General features: G+C 41.8%; 1 protein-coding gene across 1 annotated transcript in view; it reads left to right on the top strand.

Moving 5' to 3' along the window:
• Window positions 1-18,345, top strand: part of LOC109914512 (ephrin type-A receptor 7) — a 527,439-nt gene that overhangs the window by 456,071 nt on the left and 53,023 nt on the right. Inside the window, exons 8-9 of the mRNA XM_048613049.1 lie at window positions 6,485-6,593; window positions 9,800-9,855. Of these exons, the coding sequence (XP_048469006.1) occupies window positions 6,485-6,593; window positions 9,800-9,855 (165 nt within the window). The remainder of the gene's footprint in view (window positions 1-6,484; window positions 6,594-9,799; window positions 9,856-18,345) is intronic.

The following is an 18,345-nucleotide window of genomic DNA, read 5'->3' as shown; positions in this document are numbered from 1 at the left end:
TTCAGTGTCTCAAGAGATTCCCCAGCATTGGGCCCAGCCAGGGAGACTCTGCAACAGGTTATGAACTTTTCAGTTCTCTCCACAACAGCAAGTTATCTACCATCAATGCTTGTCCGTCATCGAGGGAGCATTTAACCATATTGGACAGAGCTGTAAGTGCCATAGTGGATATGAGCATAATAGCAAGCAGCATCCACATTTAACAATGTAAGACCATAGGAGCAGAAGTAGGCCATTAGGCCCATCATGTCTCCCCTGCCCTTCAACAACATCATGGCTGATCTGATAATCCTCAACTTTACTTTCCTGCTTTCTTTCCTATAATTCTTGATTCTCTTGCTGATTACAAATCTCTCTATCTCAGCCTTGAATATACTTAACTGCCCACCTCAACAGCCTGCTGTTATCCTGCAGATTCATTACCTTTTAAAGAAGACATTCCTTCTCATCTCTGCCTTAAATGGGTGACACCTTTTTCTGAGATTGTGCCCTCTGGTCCTAGACTCTAAACATGAAAACTCTAATCAAATTAATTAACATTTTTAAATCAGTCGCAATTTTATTTTCTCCTTTGTGCAGACAATAAAGTGTCGAATTTCCTGTAATGTTCCATTAGCATGTGGGGTCACAACAATTTTTCAGAGGTCCTTTGTACAGCCTGAACCGTCTTCATGTTTCAGGTGACAGACCACACTCACAGCTTCCCTCGCCTCTTCGTGTTGTCCCACCATACACAGAGAGGTGACAACTTGTTACAGTGAGCACAATCCTAGGATAGATCTATGCATCTATTGTGCCCCACTTAGCTGTCTCTCCTATCCTCCAGGGTTTAGTATGAGACTTGTGGGACCCCAGCTGGTTTGTTAATTTATGGCCTGAGCCATTTTAACTCACTGGCATTATTTAAGTTATACAGACCCTTGTCCAAGCTCGATTTCAGTGATCTTAGGTCACTGGATGATTTATGTTTGTGACCATGGAGAGCCACAAGTAAATGCTGGGTGGAGGTTACACCATCAGTGTTGCGGAACGGAAAATTCACGACCCTGAACTTTCCTGTGGCACTGGTCAAAGAGTGCCTGCTAAAGTATCACAAGGAATGAATGTTTGCATTGTTGTAAGTGATACCACATTTGGGTACAAGCCATCCATTTTAGGAGTGGTGGAACTGTGCGGCAATGCAGGTTAAAATCACTGTTTGCTCTTAGCTCTTCTTGTCCAGAAACTTATAGTAATCACTGCTGAAAACTCAAAATGCTGGAGCTTCATCAAGTGTATTTCTTTTAGCACTGTCTGTGCCTAGTGGACTGATGTTACTAGACAAGTGACTGAAATGCAACAGTAAATATTGTGCACCAAATGTATATTTGGTTCGTAGCTCTTCAAGAACAGCATCGTTTTGAAAATAAATCTTCTGTTTCCCATTTTAATGAAGGTTATTGGAAGTACGAAGAGACTTGTAATATTAATGTCAAGCAGCCATGCATTATCCTCCAAGCAGACAAATTTGTTGTCTTGGAAATTCCTTATAACAAGGATTAAGCACTAAATCGAGATTGTCTGACCTTTGTCATAAGTCAAAGGATATATCAACATTTTGGTCTGGGTGTCTTAATAGACCGTGGGCAATGGGCCAACATAATACAGAAGACAGGTCAAGCAAGGCCTCTTAAATTGATTTACCAGCCCCACCCACCCAACTTCTAATGGATCACTGAGGCAGGGGGTGCATTTTCAGAAAGAGTAAGTTTGGTCGATGAAAGGACAAAATTCTGTTTACATAGAATTTGAGACAACCTCAGTCTGCCTCAGTGCTTTGTAGCCGGTGATGTTCTTTTTTAAAGTCCAGTCAGTGGTTTTTTTTTGTGGAAATGTAGCAGCCAAAATTCTCCAAGCACAATGCAATAAATAACAGGGACTGTTTCATTCACTTTTTGGCAAAGCGAAAGTTGTGGCGAGTTTTTTAGAGAGATTTTCACCTTTGAGGCCCCAGTGAAATTTCTTGCTGGTTGTGTTTCATGAATGCTGTATCTTACCCAACACACACTAACTACCACACCCTATGGAACCCTCTCATCTCATTGTGTTTCCATTTTACCTCGCGCGGTTCATGGAACAACTTACCACTCACCAGATATCAAACGAAAGGCCCCACACCCAAACCATCTTCAAAAGGCTGTTGTGCACTCCCCCAAAAGCCCTGTTGGGGGAATAGGGCTAAAATTGGGCATGATTTTTTTAATGCATTTTTCCTTTGTCCTTTGGTTCCTGTCTGTCATCTTACTGTCTCTTCCTCCATTAGCTCTGTTGTAACTGACAGTTTGGAAGCACAAACAAGGTAGCAGAAGTCAATGTACAGTTATTTTGCTTGATACCCATTAGGAACCATTGAGAAAGTCCATGACAATCTGTCTTGGCTTCACACTGATCTGTGACTAATAAATTATGGTCTGCATTATCTTTCTGAATTATAGACATAAGCTGCACAGAAATGAGCACGCAGAATTAAAATAGATTTTTTTTACCCCATTGCCTAACTCATTACCAGAAGCTGTAATAAGCATCAAATTGAATCATTAATGATGTGTATTGTATATATGCCTGTAAAAAGTATAAAGATACATCAGTTTGCAGTGTAAGGCTATTTTCTTTTGAGTCAGTTACATCTGCAAATAGATTTTCTGTAGCAAATCAAGACAATTTGAAGCCTTGTTAACTTTTCATCTTAAAAATAAAAGCAGGCAGCGAAATGTTATGTGGTTTTCTTCAACACCAAATGAAGTTTGGTGAATTGCTTTTCTCTTGAGTTTGTGGTACAACTGATATGAAAATACATGAGAAAAAGAGCTTGTGTTTCAAAATACATTATTGTATAAATGCATACCTTTTTCTCTTTGAATAAAAAAAAATGACTTCAAAGAAATCTTGAAACATTTTTCGCACCCTGAACTACTTTGACATCTGAGGTCTTGGCTTTTATAAAGCAGAATTAAGGAGCTAGGTTTGTGTCGCAGGTAGCACGAGTTGTTGGGGGAAAGACAGGGCCCCATGTGTGGGATTGAGTTGTGGTGACTGGGGGTGGACGAGACTGGCCATGTTTTGGAAGAGAGTTGGTTAGGCCATGTTTAGAATATTGCATTCAGTTCTCTGCTATTGCAAAGATGGTGTGAAACGTGAAACCTTGTAGAGTGGTACGGCTCAGTGGTTAGCACTGCTACCTCACAGCGCTAGGGCGCCAGGTTCGATTCCAGCCTCGGGTGACCATCTGTGTGGAGCTTGCACATTCTCCATGTGTCTGCATGGGTTTCTGCTGAGTGCTGCAGTTTCCTCCTATCATCCAAGGATATGCAGGTTAGGTGGATTGGCCATGCTAATTTACCCATGGTGTCCAGGAATGTGTAGTTTAGGTGCATTAATGATGGGAAATGCAAGGTTATAGGGATAGGGTAGGGGGATGATCTGGGTGGGGTGCTGTTTGGAGGGTTGGTGTGGCATATGGGGCTAAATGGCCTGTTTCCACACTGTATGGATTCTATGAAAGGGTGAGGAAAGATTTACAAGGGCATTGCCAGGGTTGGAGGGCTTGAGCTGTAAGGAGAGGCTGAATAGGCTGGGGCTATTTTCCCTGGAGTGTCAGACGGTGAGGGGTGACCTTGTAGAAGTTTATAAAATCAGAGGGGCATGGATAGGGTGAATAATGCGGATGCAATGGCCCAGTGGTATTATCACTGGACTGTTAATCCAGAGACCCAGCTAAAATTCTGGGGCCTGGGTTCAAATCCAGCCACAGCAGATGGTGCAAATTGAATTTTTAAAAAATCTGCAATTAAGAATCTAATGATGACCATGAACCCATTGTCGATTGTTGGAAAACCCCATCTGGGGGTTCACTAATGTCCTTTAGGGTAGGGAGCTGCCATTCCTACCTGGTCTGACCTACATGTGACTCCAGACCCACAGCAATGTGGTTGATTCTGAACTTCCCTCTGAGCAATTAGGGATGGGCAATAAATGCTGCCTAGCCAGCAACGCCCTCATCCCGTGAGTGAATTTTAAAAAAAAGCCAAGGTCTTTGCCCCAGGATAGGGGTGTCCAAAACTGGAGGGCATAGGTTTAAGGTGAGAGGGGAAAGATTTAAGAGGCAACTTTTTCACACAGAGGGTGGTGCATGTATGGAATGAGCTGCCAGAGGTAGTGGTACAATTACAACACTTAAAAGGCATCTGGATGGGTATAGGAATAGGAAGGGTTTACAGGGACTAGGTCAGATTGGGATGTCTGGTCGGTGTGAATGAGTTGGACCAAAGGGTCTATTTCCTTGTTTGTATGACTGCTTCCACCTCTCTTCGCTGTTGGGACTGAAACATCTGGACTACTATTTGTAAAAGTCAGATTTTAATTTAGTAGACATTTTTCAATGTTAGTCTGCTCTACTAATTAATCTTAGTTTTAAGTTCCCAGAGTTTATCAGTTAAACACTGAATTCAATTATGTTATAAATTTTACACTTGGCGTAGTTATAAAGTGATCACTAAATTACAAGTCCGCTGACGTCACATTTTCAGGTTTAAGAACTTATTACTCAGATTCTCCCCTGTTTTACAGAATGACCTCTGACTTTGAATCCCCATGCATTTTACGGTTCTGGTATCTCTCGTGATAACTTGTCGTTCCAAGAAATAATTATTGTCAACGTTCTATGTTTCTCAATGGGCTGAAGTTTTGGTGCCTAAGAATGTGGGAAGTGAGTGTCAAATGGTGAATCGTCAGTTCACTGAAACAGGAAACTGGAGTCGGTCAGTGTTCCACAACTGTTCATTTGATTCTTGTAGCTGAGGACAAACTCTGGTCTGCTCTCTCCCCTTCCTAACTAACTCATTTGGCTGGGAAGGAAAGGAAAGGGCCAACACTAAATTAAACACATTACAAGCATGACACAAAAACAGGAAGCATTGGAAATGAGGGAGGGGACTAAACCAAAGCAGAATTGGTGGGGCGATAATACACTCCAACCCTTGCGGTGCCCACCTCTCTGCCAATGCCCTGAGGGTTGTTGGTGGACACTGCGTACTGAACCTGGCACTAACATGGATGTGGTAGAGGGGCAGGTAGTTGGCAACTATGACCTTCTGCACAGCCCACTGCCTGAACCATTTAGAGAGAAAAAAAACAGCCCTTTTGTTTTAATAAACCTCCAGCAAACCACCCATCTCACTAAATCAATTTAAAAAAATTCAAGCACTGCCCACTAGGGGGCAAAGCAACAATAACTAAAGGGAAGGGGAGGGAAAGAGGGAGGGGCTTAATTAAAATGGAGATCATAGAATATGGAAGTAGGCCATTCAGCCCATCAAGTTAACACTAATCCTCCTATCCAGAACCAATCTCTGTAACCCTGCATTTCCCATGGCTAGCCCCCTTAGCCAGTACATCCCTGGACAACAGTGAGCAATTTGACATGGCCAGTCCACCTAACCTGCACATCTTTGGACTGTGGAAGGAAACTGGAGCACCCAGAGGAAACCCACGCAGACATAGGGAGAATGTGCAAACTCCACACAGACAGCCACCTAAGGGTGGAATTGAACCTAGGGTCCATGGAGGTGCGAGGCAGTAGCATTAACCACTGACCCACCACGCCACCCCTAGATGGATATGGAAATGATGCACTCAAACCCCCACAGTGCCCATCTCTCCCTAAAGGGTTTGAGGGCATTGGTGGACAGTGCGCACTCCCTCACTAAGAACCCTCAGGCATGAATGCGACCGTGGAAAAGGGCCAGGCAGTCAGGAACTCTAACAGGGCTCCTTCTTTGTTCAAGAACAGAAATTGCTGGAAAAGCTCAGCAGGTCTGGTAACATCTGTGAGGAACAAAAATCAGAGTTAACATTTTGGGTCCAGTGACCCTTCCTCAGAACTTCCTTCAACTGCATTGCCTTTTATTTGCCTTAGACTGTAAACAAGTGCCCCTTTGAGGCTGGAAGGCCTTAATTGGCTCCATGGCTTTGAGAGACCTCCCACCACACCTAATTGGACAGGAAGTATGTCTCCATGCTAATGAAAGGCTCACCCATGTGAAAATCTTCAATCATGTTCCCCCCCACCCCCACAAAAGATTGTTCTCTGACCCAAAAACGAATCAGATTCCTCCAGGGTTAAAATGTAGTCCTTTGTTTCATAAAGTCACTTTTTACATCTTTGGAATCACAATGAGTGGTCATACTTTTTCTGTGCTTCATACTTTATTGCACTGCACCTCCAGCAGGGGGTGAAGAGATGGCAATGCATTATATTTGTATAAAGAGAATAACAAGAGATGGTGTGGATAGAATGTTATTATAAATTTGGCCATTTTTTAAAAAACCTGCCAGCGATGAAATTAAGACGAATGTACTTCCTGACCTAGTCCACCATTTTGTTTTCCATAACAATGTCACTGCAATTCTAACATGCCATTCTATGCCTTCTGTTTTCTCTTCCTAGTTGCCATGGCAACCAGTGAGCAAAATCCTGTGATAGTGATCGCTGTGGTTTCAGTGGCCGGCCTGATTGTTCTGGTCTCCATGGTCTTCGGATTTATCATCTGGAGAAGGTAACACCCGCCTCCCCCACCTCCCCCACCCCCAATCCCCTCAAAACCCATTTCTGTGCTGGGCATTAGGAAGGTCTGATCTTGGAAGAGGTGCAAACTCCTCTTTCAGTTTCTTACCTCCTCCGAGGAAAACAAAAATGCTGTGGAAAATGCTAGAAGCGCACAGCATTTTCTCTGAGCTCCCACCTGAAGTGATAAGTGATTTCTGTCTCCTTACTGCTGCTCAGCCTCATGTCTTCACATAGGGAGCACGGCTGCTTCTGATAGTGTAGCTGTTAGAAGTTGCCGGAGTCATTGTGTCCTAGGCATGCAGCTCTGAGGAAATATCAATATAAGCTTATTTTGCAATGTTTGAGGCAATTCACCAGATTGAAGCACCATACTTGGCTGACAGTCATATACCCTGCAGTGAAATATTTGAAGCATATCATGGTGCTATCGTTCAGTGTGTTGTTTTATAAATATTTGATAATTTCTTCCTGTTATAAATAAGGAAGTTTAATACTAAAGTTTTTCACTCATTTGTCTGAGGCTATAACTTAATGAATTGCGATTTTGGTCCTCTGAGAATCTAAATGAGTGTATTACAAGCAATGTTAAGCCTGTTCAGTAACAGAGCAAGTTGTGTCTCAACTCATGAAAGCAATGTTGGATCTTTCTCTGCACAGAATTCAGCATTGGCTCTTCCAAGAATAGGCACTTTGAAGAGATGGCATAGCCACAATGGGCTGAATGACATCCTTCTCTCCTGCTACCTTTATATCATTCTTATTCCCTTGGGAGATGGGATGGCACTAATGAACATGTCATAGAGTCATAGAGATGTAGAGCATGGAAATAGGACGCTCAAACCCTCCAACCCTGGCAACATTCTTGAATGTGTCTGTGTATATCCATCAGGATATGAAGACATTAGATATAGTGAAAAAAAAATACACAAGAATCGTTCCAGGATTGTAGAATTTTGATTACGTGGATAGATTGGACAAATGGTGTGAAGATTTTGAGGAAATTTAAAGGAGGTGTTCAAAATTATGAGGGGTCTGAATAGACTAAAGAGGAAGAAACTGTTTTTCTTGGCAGAAGATTGATATTTTCCATAAACACTGGACCAGGAGGGTCCAACACCATCAGTGTCCAATCTGTTTTCAAGCTGAGCATGGATGGGATGCACATAAGAATTGTATGATCAGATTCACTGTAACAAGGCCTGGGGGTGAAGGAGTGGGATTTGATTAGAGGTCCTGCTCTTAATTGAAAAGTACCATGTGCAGATATGTGCAAAACACATCCATCCCCAATCATTTTTAGATAGGATCAGGCAGCAGGAATATTCACTCGGGTAAATAGCAGAAAATGACTGAAGTCTGTGAAAGCTCTAATAGCCATTGTAATACTGAAAAGCAAATTGGCAAATTGTTATTCACCAGCAGGATGTAGGAATCAGAATTTATTATTTCAACATTTGTGCACATCAGCCAATCGGTTCCATAATGAGGAACTTTGTTTAATGCATTTTTGTATCATTACATGGAAAATGGGTGTGTAAATACCAATGGGACTCCTGTAGGCTGTATACGTGCTACATTTTGGCAGGAAGCATGAGGCCAAATAATCTAAATGGAGTAAATGAACAAATAAATCTAGGAACATAAGGACATAGCTCACAAAAAGTAGCAACACTGATAAGTAAAGTTTCTCCAGCGTTCTCTGTGTTTGTTTCAGATTTTCAGCAGCTGTAGTATTTTCCTTTTAATAAAACACTGGGCTTCACTTTGAGAAGAACACAGAGGTGGAAGACAAAAGTTAGTTTAAAATGGCATAGAAAACTGGTTGGACTACAATTGGAGATCTGGCCTTGATATGATACATTTGATACAGAAGCACTGGGGAAGGTGCAGGAAGGATGGTAATAAGTTAGATCTAACAGGAAAAATGAACAGCCTGGTAATCATTTCCCAAGAAAAAAGAAAGCTGAAATATTATATACAAAATATTTATCAACTAAGCGAAGAAGGGATTCAGGAGAAACCTCTGTACCCAGAGTGTTTAGCATGGGAAACTCCACACGGAGTTGCTAGGTAAATAGTTTGGATACACTTCTGAGAGAGCTAGAGAAGCACATGGTAGAGAAGGCTGTGCCATTAGAACAATGTGACAAGGAATGGGAAGAGACTTATGTGGAACATGAACATTGATTGAGACCACTTGGGCTAAACTCTCTGTTTCTGTGATGAGCATTCCCAGTAACTGTATAAAATCTATCTGGTCCTGATTTTGCTCACTCTTCAGTTCTGGCTGTGACATCCAAAGAAAGATATATTGTTTAGGAAGGTGTAACACAAGCATATGCAAAATGATTGGCTCTTGTGATGCAGTAGTAATATTTTTGCCACTGGCCCAGATAACCTGGATTCAAACCCCACTTTTTTGGATGTGTATTATAACATGTTTGAACAGGTTGACTAAAAATCATTTATACACAAAAAATACCTGTGTGGTACCCAATTCTGATTATTCAGAGAGTTAAACTATGTGGTGAGGTTGTTCGAATTAAGCTTATATCTCTTTGAATGTGGAAGATGAAGAGAAGGGCTGTTGTGGTGCAGTGGTAGTGTTCCTACCTCTGGGCCAGAAGGCCCTGGGCTTGAATCCTGTCTCTTCTAGAGGTGTGCCTGAACTTCTCTGAATAGATTGATTAAAAATATCTCAAAAATAAAAAGATCATTTTGTTGATGTTTCTAAAGATAAGTAAAGGATTTGATAAGGTTATGAGTTAGATAGTATTTCCTTTAGTGGGTGAAGCCAGAATAATTAAGAATAAAAATTAGAATGAAGCAGCTCTGGGATGATATCCGAATGTATTCCTTCACAAAAAGGATATTGACAATCTGGAACTCTGTCTCCTAAGATTAGATGAATTAAAAATGTAAATACTGAGAGAGGTAGATTTTTGTTCAGCAAATATTTTGAGCATAGTGCAATCAAGATGAGTGATTTAGATACAGATCAGTTGTGATCTAAGTGAATGATAGATCTGGTTGAAGGGGCAAAATGGCCAGTTACTGCTCCTATGCTCCTTGAAAGAAATATGTTGAAAGACTACAAAGAAGCATTGATTTTTTTTTCAGTTCAATTTGCTCCTTAAGGTGGTTGTTGCTGAATTCAATATTTACAAAGTGAAGTTTGCATTCTGTCTTTTTCAGGCATTGTGGGTACAGCAAGGCCAGTCAAGATGGAGATGAGGAGCTTTATTTTCACTGTAAGTACCATCCATAGATTAACAGCGATGTACAGGTTACATTTCACAATGTTGTGCTCCTATAATATTGTTTTAATAATGCACTTCCTGGAGTGGAATTGTTGGTGTGGTTGTGGATCCAATTGCTCCTTCCGAAGCATGTTACCCTGGTGAGTTTGTAATAAAGCTCTCCAGAGATGGTAGGATTGACAACTTCATATTCCCATTAACTGTTCTTCCTGCACACACAACACACAGCAATCATACATCTACTAGAGCTGGATGCCTTAGGCAAGCAAAGTCATGAATAATTCTGTTGCGTCTTCTGCACTCAATCACTGCAGTCTTTAGATACTGTGTTTGCTATGACTGAAAGACTTTTTGTTCTTCAATCAGGTTAATTTGTAGCAGTGAATCTCTGATGAAGATTTTTTTTCTTATCTTTCTGTAACTATGGATGTTTGACTGCCATTAATTGTAAGGAATGGATGTTAATGTGCTAAAAGTTGCTGCAAACAACCTCAATTATTTGGTTACCCTCCTCCCTCCGGACAAACCTCAGGGGATCTCTCTCCCACTGCAACTCTCTCGTAATCTCTTCGGACCTGTTTGTTTCCTCTCCACCTATCCTCTCCTCTATCCATCTTCTATCCGCCTCCCACTCTCTCCCTATTTATTTCAGAACCCCCTTCCCCTCCCCCATTTCTGATGAAGGGTCTAGGCCCGAAACGTCAGCCTCTCTGCTCCTATGATGCTTCTTGGCCTGCTGTGTTCATCCAGCCCTGCACCTTGTTGTCTCGGATTCTCCAGCATCTGCAGTTCCTACTATCTCTGATTCAATTACTACTTACTTGAAGATACACATCTTGATAAGATTGTAGAATTTGTGCAGTGCTGTGTGTCAAACGTTTTTTATGGGCTTGCATAAAAATTACAGCATTGAAAGCGGTAATGACCGCCCTCCAAACCCCACCCGACTGAGTTTATGTCCGTGTTCTAGCTTCCGTTTTAACAGCACAACCTGAAGAAGCAGTGAGGCTCCAAAAGCTTGTGTTTTCAAATAAACCTGTTGGACTATTATCTTGTGTCATGTGATTTCTGACCTTGTACAACACCAGCACCTCCACATCATATCCTATTTTTACTCCCATTTGTCTGGATTCCATTTCAAATATATTTATGCTCTTCACCTTAACTAATGGTAGTGAGTTACACCTCTAGCCATTCTCTAGATAAAGATGTTTCTCCTAAATTCCATCCTGAATGCTTTAACGATCATCTTTCTTTTGGTTTATTCACAGATAGAAATATTTCTCTACTTTTACCTTACCAAATACTTCAATTATCTCCAAGATATCTATAGGTCACCCACTCCCCATCTTTTGCTTTTGTAGAAAAAGAGTCCCAAACTGTACAATCTTTCCTAAATGGTATCAGTAGTATTGCCATTCTGGTAAATCTTACTTGAGTTCTTTTTTTATACCTACTCCAGTGCATCTGTATATTTCTTTACAATACAGAGACCAGAATTGGATGCCATAGAATAATAGATTTCAATTTTGCTGGAACTGTTTGGTGAGAAATTTGGTCCTTGATATGAGGAGGGCAGTTATTCTCACCTTACCTCTGGGATTCAGCTCTTTGGTAGAGCATTGAGGTGGTAATTGACTGGATTTGATTGGTTTTGCCTCCATGGACTAGACAGAGAAGGGAAATTCTCCACATAATTTGGTGGATGGCGTTTTGTAATTGTACTGGATAGCTTGGTTGGTGCACGCCTAGTCCTGGAGGTCACATCTTCAACATTGCTGCGTGGATGTTACTGGGACCCATAATCTTTGCTGTACCCAGTGTGCTCATCCATTTCCCAACACCAGGGGGATTGTACCGAATTGACTGAAGGAGAACGCATCTGCTGATGGAGACCTCAGGACAAGCTTGCGATCAATCATCCAGGTGGCACTTTTGGTTGCAGATAGTTGCCAATGTGTCAGTCTTTGAGGAACTGTGGCAGAGGAGAATTAAGCCAAGAAATTTCTTTCTCATTGCCATCCCAAGGATGACATTTTACAATGAACTGAAAGGCAGCTGGATCTTCCTTAAAAAGTACAGATTAGGCCCTGGTGATGTTGTTGGGGCCTGACTCCAGCTTAAACAGGACTGTGTAAGGAATACCACGTGGGCTGTCCACAAGATTCATCTAGCCAGGTGTACATTGCGGTTGAAACAAACCGATAAATGTAAATTATTCAAATGTTTGTTTCGGGGGTTGAAAGTCTGGCAGTTGATCGTTGGGTGTCCACTGTTTCAGCTGTGCCTTCCATAAGTCTATCCCCAACAACTCCACAGTCTCACTTCCTGCCCATCCCAAAGCATCAGCGCTCTTCCAACCTTTCTCACTGTCTGACACACTCATACACCCACAGACCCTAGCTGGCAGAAGCAAAGTTGCAAAATGCACCATGTAGACAGTTTAGGGCGTGGTTACTGTATTCAGTTCTCCTTGACAATGTACTGTGGCACCTCCCCATTACTTTGTCATTGGTTTTGGCTCCATCATACCGCCTACGCTGGCATAAAAAAATGATTGAGCAACTGTGCGCCAGAAATTGAGTTGTCCATTACCCAACCTCGCTTTGAAATGCAGAGAGCTTGCTAATGTTTCAGCAAGTGTGCTAGCATCAGCACTTCTGTTTGTTTTATTAAGAGTAATTCCACAGGGGATTTTAGCTGACAGGTTAATCTCTCCAAATTTTAAGTGCTATCTCATACTCTGAACATTTCCTAGCATTGTGTGCTGCAGAGATAAGGAAGAATAATGAAAGAGAAGCAGCTTTAGAAGTCACTCAAGGTAAAGAAAGCTTTTGAAAGAGCTCCTGTTTAGGGATCGGGAACTACACAGGTCAATATTTCAGGGAAAGCGCACCTCTATCACAACAACTAGCTTACTTTCACCTGACACCTTCAAAGCACAAAAGTACACAAATGTAAGGAAAAATTTATTCCAAGTCAAGGAAGAAGAGTCAGAGAAGCAGCTCAATATATGTCAAAGTGAGCAGGTGTTATGCATCATCTTAAATAGAGATTTGAGGAGATTTAGGGAGTTAATTTCAGACACTGTAAATCAATGGCCAGAATATGTCACAGTTCCCTTGTGCTCTCTATTCAAATGCAGATGGTTTAATTCTGTTTCCCTTAAAGAAAGGAACACTATCTAAAGCACAAATGCAGCATCACAGAGCAGAAACAGGGCTGTGATGGTGCAGCATGTTACTGAATCTACCCACTGCTTTATGTAGAAAGATACAATGAAAATCAAAGCCCCACCCCCATCTCCCTCTAAGTCCCAACCACCTCATTCCTGTTCTGCCAAGCAGTGACCAGGTGCCAACAAGACCTCTTGCAGCACAGATTGCTGTTCTTACAGGGGATTTGTGTCCTATCTCATTATTTCTTACATGTATAATGCCAATCCTAGTTATGATGTTATTGTGGAAGCACTTCCATTTCTCTGACACCCTGTGAAGATGCGCTAATCCTGCCCTGTAAAAAGTCACATGGAGCTATGTAACTTGTTGGCGGGGTAGGGTACATATAAGAGGTGACAGTGTTTTACTGTCAGTCCCAATTTTGTTCTTACTTTATACCTGCACAAAAAAACTCTTCAATAAAGTTCACATGCAGAGAACATTGGCAGAATGCATATCTGATTTCCATGATACAAGAAGCCACTCTATTGAAACCAGCTAACTTGGCAGAACACCAGGCCAGCCCTGTTTGGAGGGATATTCTCCAAGAGAGACCTGGGTTGCATTATCATTTTAATTCTCATGATTGCCTAACAGCAATATCTAGCATTCAAAGACATAGAAGTTTTCTTTATTAAATCTTTTATGGAATGTGGGCAATTGTTGCCCATCGCAAATCTCTTTCTGAAGGTGTCAGCTCAGGGAGAGACAGAGATCTGAGAGGTTGCTGGGATTGGCTCTCCATGGACAGGCATCTCAGTGAGATTGGCAGGGTGCTCACCGGAGTATGGTCAAGGTGCTGTAGTTCCAAGAAACTGCAGCTGTCAAGAAAGGCTTGTTGTTCAAGGCTTGAGCCGCTCGTGACCCCGGTGATCTGACATGTTGAAAGCGATGATGCTGTGAGTGTAGACTCTCAGTTAGGGGAGGTCCCATTTTTTTCATCTGGATCTTCACATATCTCCCCTTTGTTCTGTGGTGGGGCATGCGACTGAGGAAGGAAGCAGTTCCTGCTGTAGCTCACGCTACTGCTGCTGGAACAGATGGCCGTGGTATATGTTGTATTCCTGATCCTCAACAAGATCTCTCAGTGGAGTGACATAAGGTGCTGACATGCTGTGGTGAGAGCAGACAAGTTTCACTGCAGGCTACTGGAATGCCAGACAAGTGAAAAGCCTTCCAACAAGTTGGAAATCTCCTGTCAAAGCAGTGAAAGCACTGTCCACATGAAATGATACTTGCAACAACCCTCTCACAATGATCATAGCTGGAGCTCCTCAGTGTAACTGAATAATGCATTAACAAGGGAACATGAAATTTGAACCCGAGGCATCCCAAACATTATGACGCAGGACTTGTTTACTCCACTGTCATTGAGTCATTACAAACAGGAAAGGAATTTAAGGACTATCCAGGACTATCTCTATGAAATGATTGAGTGAGTCACATTGCCTGAGGAATTCCTTTTGGCTGTCTCCTCTCCATGCCATCAGCCCACTCTTCCCCGACAATTGTCCATTCGACTGCTCCAGCTCTCCCCTCTCACCATCGTCACCTGCTGGTGGAGTAAAGTGTTCTGCTCCTTCACTCCATGAACTCCATTATTGCCTCGATCTCCGCTACAGGCCCTGGGCCATCAGCTTGTCAGTTTCACGGAAGAAAATCTTCTGACTGTGCACTCACCTTTGTGACACACATGAGTGCTAACAGTTTGGAAAACAGGTTCAGTAGCTGGGAAGTCCAGGATTGAGGACTAAAGCACCTCACAATTGGCTCCTTTAAAAGCTCAGCCTTCACGTAATTACTGGCTTGACAGAGCCAAGATTTTTCTCTTTCATTGCTGCCCAGAGGAATGAAGAAGGAGAATTGGATAATTTTGGAAACTGGCCTGATGTCAGTTTCTTGGATTTTGCTTTGCTCTTTACCCTTAAACCTACCTCCAATGGGCTGAGAAAATTCTACCCTACTTGTCAGTGCGTGATTGCATTCCACCTTTTGCACTGACAAAGCAATCCAATGACTAATTAATATGATGATAAATGGCTGGAAATCTGCACCATTAATGAAGCCGCACCAAATTCTCAAACTAGAATGATGTTTAGTGCAGATGATTATTCATGCTGTTCAACTGAATTAGTATTTTCCTTCAGTAATTGGTGTTATCTGTGTTATTGCTGTTGTTGTGAGTGAGAGATTGCATTTTTTCCAACATTAGATTACTTTTCAGACTGTGTTCATGCAACAAACAAATCCGATTTAGTAATAAGTAATGAGCCAGACTCGGTGAATAATCTGATGATAAGGGAGCATTTTTCTGTCTGTAATGTGATCATAATCTGATCGAATTCAATGTTAGGTTTGAAAAGGAATAACCTGACACAGTTACCAGTTATGGATTTTTGTATTTTAAATGGTATGAGACAGGTTCCATGCATACTGTTTGTTACCTCTGTCATTCGCTATTCCAGTGCCTGCTTGGCCTGTTCTCCATCCCGCACAAACTTGAACACCAGTGGCCTCTGGACTCCATGTCCTAACTGTGTCAAGTCTTGTTTACCTATCAGTCCTGTGCTGCTTTTCCTACACTAACTGTTGGTCTGGCAACGCCTCAATACTTAATTTCTTATTTGTGTTTCCAAATCCCAAATGACCTTACTCCTCCCTATCTCCCCCAACTCTACAACGCTGCTCAATATCACAAGGACACCTCCAGTACTTGTTTCTTCACCGTGCCCACCAATGACAGCAATGGCAACACTGCTTCATTCTGGAATTCGCTCCCTAAGCCGCTCTGCAGTTTCATGAGCGTGGATCTCAATCAAACGATGATGTACATCATGACAACATAACAACAAGGATACCATCAGCCGTGTTTTATTTATTCATTTTTTCTGGGATGTGGGTGTCGCTGGCTGGCCAGCATTTCTTGCCCACCCCTAGTTGCCCTTGAGAAGGTGGTGGTGAGCTACCTTCTTGAACCACTGCAGTCCACCTGCTGTAGGTTGACTCACAATGACATTAGGGAGGGAATTCCAGGATTTTGATCCAACAATAGTGAAGGAACAGTGATATATATTTCCAGGTCAGGATGATGAGTGGTTTGGAGGGGAATTTGAAGGTGGTGGTGTTCCCATATGTCTGCTGCCCTTGTCCTTCTAGGTCAGTAAGGGGCAAGAAGTACGGAGACCAAATAAAACAGACTGCGTGGACAACAAAGGTAGCATAAACTTCAAAGGAAAGAGCAAGCAAAAGTGTAAAGAAACAAATCAGTGTCTGGGAGATACAAGGAACAAAAATGGAGGACAAGAAATAGAGCAGAACCTAATACTAAAAGAAGCTTGCAAATTCTGTCAAGATTAGCAAACTGTTTTTACAACGATGTTAGAAGAAAAGAGGAAGTCAAAAATAACATAGTCAATTAAAAACATTCACGAGTAAAATTACATATGAAACTGATGAAATAACAGAATTGTTAAATAATTGCTTTCTTTCAGTCTTTACAGAAGAAGAAGAGGATAATAGACTTAATATTCCAGGGAAATTAATAATGTACCAAGGGCTAGAACTTCATAATTCTGACATAAGGCAGAAAACAGAATTAGAAATAAAATACGATGGGATGGTTTCACCACCATATTTTGAGGAAAGTAGGTGAGGAAATTGCAAATGCTTTAATCACAATCTTCCAAAGTGTCCTTGGTTCAGAAATTGTCCTTTCAACTGAAAAATTGCAAGTATAATGTTGTTTAAGAAAGCAGAGTGTGAGGAACTAGGAAATTATAGGCCTTTTAGTTGAACATCTATTGTGAAGAAGTTGTCATTTAAGAAATGTGTGAATGAGCACTTGGGAAAATTTGAACTGATTTGAGAGAGCCAACATGGTTTTATAAAGGCTAGGTTATGTCTCTTTAAAGTAATTGAATATTTTGTGAACTGATAAAGTGAGTAGGGCAATGTGTACAGATGTAATTTGTATGAGCTTCCAGAAATGCTTTCAATATTGTTTCACATGAGAAACTATTAACTATAATTAAGGCTCACAGAATTGAAAGAAAATTCTTAGTCATCGATAGGAGATAAAAAATAGGAATAATAGATCTGTTCTCAATTGAAGTGAATAATTAGTCCTCTCCCAAAAGGAGCTGCATTGAGGTCATAATCATTCATTGCATTTATTAATGGCTTTGATAATTCAATAGAGAATCATTGTAGATAAGTGTGAAAATAAAAATAAAAAGGGACATTGCTGGCTAAAGAGATTGGACAAAACTGAGGCACTGGAATTTTTCACAAGAAACATGCAGTTTCTTTGAACATTGCAGGATTGATCCCAGTATTTTTAAGTATTTCAGTGTCATAGATTCATAGAGGCATACAGCACATAAAAAGGCCCTTCAGCCCAACCCGTCCATGCTGACCAGGTTTCCTAAACTGAACTAGTCCCATTTTGCTTGCGTTTGGCCCATATCCCTCTAAAGCTTTTCTATTCACACACCTGGCCAAATCTAATTGTACCCACCTCCACCACATCCTCTGGCAGTTTATTCCATAAACGCACCAGCCTCTCTGTGAAAAGTTTGCCCCTCAGGTCCCTTTTAAATCTTTCCCCTCTCACCTTAAACCTATGCCCTCTAGTTTTGGACTCCCCTACCCTGGGGAAGAGACTTTGACTCTTCACCTTATCTATGCCCCTCATGATTTTATAAACCTCTGTAAGGTCACCCCTCAGCCTCCTCTGCTCAGGGGCAAAAGAAGTCCCAGCCTATCCACCTCTACTTCTAACTCAAACCTTTTAATCTCAGTAACCTCCTTGTAAATCTTGCAAATAATTCTTGTATAACTACAGTTTCTACCATGTGTCCAACCCCAACTGCTGCAGTAGTGGTTTCCTGGCTCTCCTCACCGCTCGGTCACACATCTCGTCCTCTCTGTCCGACTCCTTTCATCCTTGGGAGGGTTTCACTTGATTCCCACCCTTTTGCCTTCCTTTAAAATTCTCTGACAAACTCCTCCGAGCCTTTCTCCCTTCAGCCTATCCATTGCACAACCTATCCATTAGTGATTTTAGTCTGTATTTCCATACCCATCATATCTCCCATCATTGCTCTGCCCCTCACCCACAGCCTGTGGGCCTCTCGCATCTCAGTCACTGACTGAGACCATTTCCTGCAGTCCCTCCAGGTGTCCCAGGGGTCAGGGAAGAGGTGCTTTAAATTCCCAGCCCCCATTCCAATGTTCCTTTACTCTTTCCCGGCCCTGCCACACA

Source organism: Rhincodon typus, chromosome 27 (genome assembly GCF_021869965.1).
Source record: "Rhincodon typus isolate 14 chromosome 27, sRhiTyp1.1, whole genome shotgun sequence".
NCBI lineage: Eukaryota > Metazoa > Chordata > Chondrichthyes > Orectolobiformes > Rhincodontidae > Rhincodon > Rhincodon typus.
This window is presented reverse-complemented; position numbering and strand designations above follow the sequence as displayed.